General features: G+C 35.8%; 1 protein-coding gene across 1 annotated transcript; it reads left to right on the top strand.

Moving 5' to 3' along the window:
* The first annotated feature begins 5,772 nt into the window (after nt 1–5,772).
* Nucleotides 5,773–7,187, top strand: LOC123841681 (ras-related protein Rap-1A-like). The gene has a single exon (XM_045871223.3). The coding sequence runs from the start codon at nt 5,924–5,926 to the stop codon at nt 6,476–6,478; it is 555 nt and encodes a 184-aa protein (XP_045727179.1). The 5' UTR covers nt 5,773–5,923; the 3' UTR covers nt 6,479–7,187.
* The last annotated feature ends 2,091 nt before the right edge of the window (nt 7,188–9,278 follow it).

Genomic DNA, 9,278 nt, shown 5'->3' with positions numbered 1-9,278 from the left:
CCTACTGGCCGGGCTCATGGTTTATGGCAACTGGAGCTGAGATTCCCTCCTGAGCTCACTGACCATAACCAATTTCCCTGTTCCACTGGGTGGGCTCTCTATCAGTTCAGGCACCCCTGTTCTTTCTGTGTCTCCTGGAATCCTGAGACCACAGTGACCCACCTAAAATTCTGCCTTTTTCATCAACTGAGCACTTTTCAGAAAGGGAAGTCTCTCACTGGGCAGATTTCTAAGGTTTCTGAGTTTGTGCTCTGGTGTTATACCACTTTCTGGTAGCTGGCTTATGGAGGCTCCCTCCCCCTTCCTTTTATCTTCCAATATTTTCCTACCTTGCAAAAAGCAGTCTTTTTTCTGCTTGTAGATTTCCAGATATATTTTCTTACATCTCAGGCTGAATTCATGGGTGTTCAGATGTTTTGATAGATATCCAGCTAAATTCAAGTGACTAGATGAAATGAGGTCCCCTGCCCTTCTGCTATCTTGCCTCCCTCTCCTAGACTGCAACTTTCTGATTTCATTCTTTTTTATGGCTAATATTCCATTTTGTGTATGTATGTGTGTGTGTATATATATACATCACATTTTATTGTTATTTTAATTACAGTGTGGTTATCATACAGTGTTATATTAGTTTCAGGTGTACAATATAGTGATTAAACAATTCCGTACATTACCCAGTGCTCATCAAGACAATTGCCCTCTTTAATCCCCATTATCTATTTCACCCATCCCCTTACCCACTTCTCCTCAGTAACCATCAGTTTGTTCTCTATAGTTAAGGGTCTTTTTCTTGGTTTGTCTCTCTCTCTCTTTCCCTGTCTCTCTCTCTCTTTTATCCCTTTGTTCCTTTGTTTTGTTTCCTAAATTCCACATATGAGTGAAATCATATGGTATTTCTTTCTCTGACTGACTTATTTCACATAGTATTATACTCTTTAGCTCCATCCATATCATTGCAAATGGCAAGATTTCCTTCTTTTCTTATGGCTGATTAATATTCCATGTATATATGTACATATTAATACCCATATATATATACCATATCTTCTTTATTCATTCATCTATAGATGAATACTTGGGTTGCTTCCAAAATTGGGCTGTTGTAAATCATACTGTGACAAACATAATGGTACATGTATCACTTAGAATTAATGGTTTTGTATTTTGGGGGTAAATACTGTGGATCATAGGGTAGTTCAATTTTTAACTTTTTGAGGAACCTCTGTTTTAATTTTCCAGAGTGGCTCCACCATTTTGCATTCCTACCCAGAGTGCATAGCTGTTCCTTTTTCTACACATCCTCACCAACACTTGTTTTTTGTGTTTTTGATTTTAGTCATTCTGACAGGTGTGAGGTAATAACTCATTGTAGTTTTGATTTTCATTTCCCTGATGATAAGTGATTTCAAGCATTTTTTTATTTGTGTGTTGGCCATTTGGATGTCTTCTTTCAGGAAATGTCTGTTCATATCTTCACCCATTTTTAATTGGGTTATTTGTTTTTGGGGTATTGAGTTGTATAAATTCTTCATATATTTTGAATATTAATCCCTCATTGGATATATGATTTGCAAATATCTTCTCCCATTTGATGAGTTGTCTTTTTGTTTTGTTGGTCTAGAGGACATAGTGCTAAGTGCAATGTCAGTCAAAGAAAGACAAGTACCATATGATTCACTCATATGTGGAATTTAAAAAGCAAAACAAACAAACAAAGAAAAAAGACAAACAAAAGAAACAGACGCACACTATAAGAATAAACTAGAAGTTCTTGGGGGAGGATAGGCAAAATAGGTAAAGGGGATTAAGGAGGATATCTGCCATGATAAACACTAGGTGATGTATGGAATTGTTAAATCACTCTATTGTATACCTGAAACTAATATAACATGTATGTTAATTATACTTGAATTTTAAAAATAAATTTAAAAAAGAATTTAAAAATCAATAGCCTAAAGGTAGCTGGCAAACTACATAATACCAGATTAAACACACTTTAAATAAAACGTTAGCCAAAAAGAAGTCTCAAGGAAAATTTACAAATATTTCAAAGTAATGAAAATAGAAATACCACTTGCCAAAATCTGTGGGATGCATCAAAAGTGTTTAGAGGGAAATTCATAGCACTAAGTGGCTATGTTTGAAAAAAGGAAAAACCCAAAATCATTCATCTAACCTTCCACCTTAGCAAACTAGAAAAAGAGCAAATTCAATACAAAGTAAGTAGAAGAAAAGAAATAAAAACTAGATTAGAAATAAATAAAATTGAAAACAGAAAATCAATAGAGAAAATCAACAAAACCAAGAAGTCGATTCTTTGAAAAGTTCAATAAAATTAATAAATCTTTAGTTAACAAACCCAAAAGAGAAAAAACACAAATTGCTAATACCAGAAATGAAAGAGGGGCCATCGTTATTGATCCTATGGATATTAAGAGGATAATAAAAGAATATTATGAGCAATTATATGATCACAAATTTGATAACCTAGACAAAATGGACTAACTTATTAAGAAAACAGTCTACCAAAACTTATATAAGGAAAAAATTGATCATCCAAATAGGCTTTATATCTACTAAAGTAATTAAATCAATAATTACTGTCCTAAAACAGAAAGCCACAGGCTAAGATGGATTTACTAATAAATTGTGTAAAACATTTGAGAAAAAAATAGCAATTTTTCTACAATCTCTTCCAGAAAATAGAAGCAGAGTTAATACTCTGTGAGGCCAGCATTAACTTAATACCAAAACCAGAGAAAGACTACAAGGCATGAAATATTAAGACTGAAATCTCTCATAAACATATATACAAAAATTTTTAACAAAATATTAACAAATCAAATCCAACTAATTACCCTAAGAATTCTTGTCACAAGGATACTTTTTATGTTTCCTTTTATTGTATCTATATGAGATTATAGATGTTAATTAAACCTATTTTGATAATCATTTCACAATATAAGTAAATCAAACTATCATGTTGTTTACCTTACACTTACACAATAATCTATGTCAATTATTTCTCAATTAAAAAATGGGAAAAGAATGTAAAATGCAAATCTATAAAATTCCTAGAATATAACATAGGAGAAAATCTAAGTGACTTTAGATTTGGGTTTGGGGATGACTTTTTAGATACAGAAGCAAAAGTGCAGACCATTATTGGAAGATGGCAGAGCGTGAGGACTCTAGGCTCACTTCTTCACATGAATACAAGTGGATAACACTCGCATCAGTGTAAATAACTCAGAAAATGACCTGAAGATTGGCAGCACAAACTTCACAACTAAATGGAGAGAAGAGGTCACATTAAAGAAGGTAGAAAGGGCATCTACTGTGGGGAGTTAAAGGGTCTCACAAGCCAACCATGGAATGAAGGGAGCTGCGGCAGCAGAGAGAGAAGAGATACAGACTATCACACTGGGAAGTCCACACATGGAAGATGAATTCCCACAGCATTTGGCTTTGAAAACTAGAGATGCTGAATTTTGAGAGTTCTAACAAACAGCAAGACTTATAGCCTGGAACTTTAAAAATCAACAGACTCAGCTCTGGGAGAGCTGGGAGGGTGATAAGAAGCAGTCCCAGCCCTTAAAGAGACAGCACAACAAAAAAACCCCACAGAGATACAGTATACATGCAGCAGTTTGAAAAATGTCTGAGGCATATGGGAGGGAAAGTTATTAATCATGGAGTGTATCTCTGAGGGACAGAGATTAGTGGGAGACTCCTCCAGGAACAAGGGAGTTGGCAGGTGCCATTTCCATCCCATATCCCTCAGCATAAACATACACCATCTGTGGAAAACAGCACTTTGCCAGCATTCACTACCTAACTTGCTTACACAACACCCAGCCCCCTCCAAGCCAGGCCTGTCTCAGTCCTGATGCTGCAGATCCCCCTCCCCAGAAGACCAACACAAATCTTGCCAAATTTCGTCTCCAAACAGTACCTTTTTTCTGGGAACAGTGGTAGTGGCCAGACATCTCCCAGAGACCAAGCACACCTTGTTAAAACTGTGGGCCCTACTCAGGCAACTATTGCAGATTGGACCCAGCAAGCCCCAGTCTCTGCAGCAGAGACACATCCCTTCTGGCAAAGGGCCAGCACTACCTTGTTAAGAGTGCACACTCATCCCACTACTTTCTAGAGCAGGAGATGTAGCTTACTCACCTAACACACAGAAAAGTACACAGAGAGTTAGACAAAATGAGGAGACAGAGGAATATATCCCAGATGAAGGAACAGGATAAAATTACAGCAAGAACTTAAGTGAATGGAGATAAGTAACATGCCTGATAAAGAATTTAAAGTAATGATCATAAAGATACACACTAGACATGAGAAAACAGTAGAGGGCATCAGTGAGACCCTTAACAAAGAGATTTTAAAAAAGAACCAATCAGACATGAAGAACACAATAAATGAAATTAAAAATAAAATAGATGAAATAAATAGCAGAATAGAAAAAGGAGAAAAATGAATCAGTGATCTTGAGGACGGGTAATGGAAAGTAATCAAGCTGACCAGTGAGAAAAAAATATGCAAAATGAGAATAAACTTAGGGAACTCAGTGATTCCATCAAGCATAATAACATTCACATTATAGGAATCCCAGAAGAGAGAGAGAAAAGGGGACAGAAAGTTTATTTGCAGAAATAATAACTAAAAACTTCCTACATCTGGACGAGGAAACAGAAAATCAGATTCAGGTGGCACAGTGATCCTCCAACAAAATGAACTCAAGGAGGTTGACACCAATACGCAGATAATTAAAATGGCAAAAAGTAGTGATACAGGATTTTAAAAGCAACAAGAGAAAACAATTACATATAAGGGAAAGCCCATATCAGCAGATTTTTCAACAGAAAGTTTGCAGGCTAGAAGAAAGTGGCATGATATACTCAAAGTTCTGAAAGGAAAAAAATCTGAAGACAAGAGTACTCTATCCAATGAGGATAAGTGTATCATTCAGAATATAAGAATAAATAAGGAATTTCCCAGACAAACAAAAGTTAAAGGAGTTCATGACCACTAAACCAGCCCTAAAAAATGTTAAAGAGGACTCTTTGAGTGGAAAGGAAAGACCATAAATAGGAGTAAGGGAAGTAAGAAGAACAAAAGCAATAAAAATAAGTGTATCTCTAAAAATCAGTAAGGGGACTCACAAAATAAAAGGATGTAAAATATGACACCATGTACTTAAAACGTGGGGGTGAGAAGAGTAAAGAATGGGTTCAGGGGTGCATGGGTGGTTCAGTTGGTTAAGCATCTGCCTTCGGCTCAGGTCATGATCCCAGAGTCCTGGGATCGAGCCCTGCATGGGCTTCCCTGCTCAGCGGGGACCCTGCTTCTCCCTCTCTCTCTGCCACTCCCCCTGCTTGTGTTCTCTCTCTCTCTCTCTGTCAAATAAATAAATAAAATCGTAAAAAAAAGAATGGGTTCAAACATAAGCAACCATCAACTTAATATAGACTACTATATGCAGAAGATGTTATACACAGACCTAATGGAAACCACAAATCAAAAGCCAGTAACAGATACCCAAAAAATAAAGAGAAAGGAATCTAAGTATATCACTAAAGAAAACCAACTTATGGTGAAAGAAGAGAGCAAGGGAAGAAAGGAACAGAAAAGATCTACAAAACAACCACAAAGCAACAAATGGCAATGAAAATACTTATTAATAATTAATTTGAAAGTAAATGGGATAAATGCTCCAATCAAAAGACATAGAGTGGGCCGCCGCCGCCGCTGTCGAGGCCGCCGCCGCCGCCGCTGTCGAGGCCGCCGCCGCCGCCGCCGTCGCCGCCGCGCAGAGCCGAAGCAGGAGCCACGGCCGAGAAAAGGGAGGAGGTGGAGGAGGAGGTGGAGGAGGCGCCGGACCGGGGGGATTGCCGGTATTTAAACAGACCACATCATGCGTGAGTACAAGCTAGTGGTCCTTGGTTCAGGAGGCGTGGGGAAGTCCGCTCTGACAGTTCAGTTTGTTCAGGGAATTTTTGTTGAAAAATATGACCCAACGATAGAAGATTCCTACAGAAAGCAAGTTGAAGTAGATTGCCAACAGTGTATGCTCGAAATCCTGGACACAGTGGGAACAGAGCAATTTACAGCGATGAGGGATTTGTATATGAAGAATGGCCAAGGGTTTGCACTAGTATATTCTATTACAGCTCAGTCCACGTTTAATGACTTACAGGACCTGAGGGAACAGATTTTACGGGTTAAGGACACAGAAGATGTTCCAATGATTTTGGTTGGCAATAAATGTGACCTGGAAGATGAGCGAGTAGTTGGCAAAGAACAGGGTCAGAATTTAGCAAGACAGTGGTGTAACTGTGCCTTTTTAGAATCTTCTGCAAAGTCAAAGATCAACGTTAATGAGATATTTTATGACCTGGTCAGACAGATAAATAGAAAAACACCAGTGGAAAAGAAGAAGCCTAAAAAGAAATCATGCCTTCTGCTTTAGACCCACAGTGAGCAGCAGCTCTGAGCCAGATTACAGGAATGAAGAACTGTTGCCTAATTGGGAAGTGCCAGCATTCCAGACTTCAAAAATTAAATCTGAAGAGGCTTCTCCTGTTTTATATATTATGTGAAGAATTTAAATCTTATATTGGTTTGCACAGATTCCCTGGAGAAAAAAAAAATTGCTCTGTGTATATCTCTTGGAAAATAAGACAATAGTATTTCTCCTTTGCAATAGCAGTTATAACAGATGTGAAAATAAATATACTTGACTCTAATATGATTATACAAAAGAGCATGGATGCATTTCAAATGTTAGATATTGCTACTATAATCAGATGATTTCATATTGACCTTTTTATCATGATTCCTCCCTGTCAAGAACTAAAAGTTGAACCATTATACTTTATATCTGTAATGATATAGATTATGAAATTTCCCCTCAAACTCATTGCAGCAGATAACTTTTTGAGTCATTGACTTCATTTTATATTTAAAAATTATGAAATATCATTCTGTCATTATATTCTAATTAAAATTGTGCATAATGCTTTGGAAAAATGGGTCTTTTATAGGAAAAAACTGGGATAACTGATTTCTATGGCTTTCAAAGCTAAAATATATAATATACTAAACCAACTCTAATATTGCTTCTTGTGTTTTACTGTCAGATTAAATTACAGCTTTTTTGGATGATTAAATTTTAGTACATTTTCAAAAAAAAAAAAAAGACATAGAGTGATCAAGTGGATGAAAAAACAAGACCCATCTATATACTGCCTACCAGAGACTATTTCAGATGAAAAGAAACATGCAGATTGAAAGTGAGGGGATGGAGAAACAAAAGTGAAGGGATGGGGAAAAAATTATCATGAAAATGACTGTGAAAAGAAAGCCAGGGTAGCATTACTTATATCAGACAGAAGGCAGATGCTCAGCTCAACTGACTGAGCCACTCAGGCACCCAGACAAAATAAACTTTAAAACAGACTGTAAGAAAAGACAAAGAAGGGCACTATACGATCATTAAGGGAAAAATACAAGTTATAACAATTGTAAATATTTATGCACCCAACACAGGAGCACCCAAATACATAAGACAATAACAAATATAAAGGAACTAATCCATAGTAATATGAAAACAGTAATGGACTTTAACATCCCCCTTACATCAATGGACAGATCATCTAAGCAGAAAATCAACAAGGAGATAATAGCTTTGAATAACACGCTGGACCAGATTATTTAATGCATTTATTCAGAACATTCCATCTTAAAAGAGTAGAATACACATTCTTTTCAAGTGCATGCCGAACATTCTCCAGAATAGAGCACATATTAGGTAACAAAACAAGTCCCAACAAATTAAAAAGATGGAAGTTATACCATGAATCTTTTGTGACCACAAAACAAGGAAAGTAGAAATCAACCACAAGAAAAAATCTGGAAAGAGCAAACATATATGGAGGTTAATTAATATGCCACCGAACAATGAATGAGTCAACAAAATATCAAAAAAGAAATAAAAAACAAAAATGGAGAAAAATGAAAATAAAACTGCAATGGTCCAAAACTTTTTGGATGCAGCAAAAGAGGTTCTAAGAGAGAACTTTATAACAATGCAGGCATACAGCAAGAAGCAAGAAAAATCTCAAATAAGTAACCTAAGCCTTACTCCTAAAGGAGCTATTAGAAGTGGAACAAACACAGCCCCAAACAGCAGAAGAAAAGGAATAATAAAGATTAGTGCAGAGATAAATAATATGGAAACTAAAAAACAAACAAAAAAACAAAAAACAAACAAAAAAAACCCCACAATAGAATAGAACAATGAAACCAGGAGCTGGTTCTTTTAAAAAAAAATAATAAAATTGATAAGCCTCTAGCCAGATTCATCAAAAAAAAAAAAAAAAAAACAGAGGAGTCAAATAAACAAAATCAGAAATGAAAGAGAAAAAATAGCAACTGACACTTTAGAAATACAAAGAAACATAAGAGAATATTATGAAAAATTATGTGCCAATAAACTGGACAACCTAGAAAAAATGGATAAGTTCCTATAAATTCCTATAAATACCTACCAAAACTGAATCAGGAAGAAATAAAAAATTTGAACAGATACATTACCAGCAAAGTATTGAATCAGTAATCAAAGAACTCCCAACAAACAAAAGCCCAGGGCCAGATGGCTTCACAGGTGAATTCTATCAAACATTTAAAGAAGAGTTAATATCTATTCTTCTCAAACTTTTCCAAAAAATAGAAGGGGAAGGAAAACTTCCATATTTATTCTATGAGGTCAGCATTATTCTGATACCAAAACCAGATAAAGACACAACAAAAAGGAAAACTACAGGATATCCTTAATGAACATAGATGCAAAAATTCTCAACAAAATATTAGGAAACTGAATCCAACAATACATTTTTAAAAATTCAATACAATAAAGTGAGATTTATTCCCAGGATGCAAGCGTGGTTCAATATTCACAAATCATTCAATGTGATACATCACATAAGACAAAGAATAAAAACCATATGATTCTTTCAATAGATGCAGAAAAATCATTTGACAAAGTACAGCATCCTTTCATGATTAAAAACCTTCAACAAAATAAGTTTAGAGGGAACATATCTCAACATAATAAAGGCCATATATGAAAAGTCCACAGTGAACATCATCCTCAGTGGTGAAAAACTGAGAGCTTTTCCCTTAAGTTCAGGAACAAGATAAGGAAGTCAACTTTCACCACTTTTATTCAACACAATACTGGAAATCCTAGCCACAGCAATTATAAAACA

Source organism: Mirounga angustirostris, unplaced genomic scaffold, assembly GCF_029215605.1.
Source record: "Mirounga angustirostris isolate CCGP_5_RB_7025 unplaced genomic scaffold, mMirAng1.0.hap1 SCAF_11, whole genome shotgun sequence".
Lineage (NCBI taxonomy): Eukaryota > Metazoa > Chordata > Mammalia > Carnivora > Phocidae > Mirounga > Mirounga angustirostris.
This window is presented reverse-complemented; position numbering and strand designations above follow the sequence as displayed.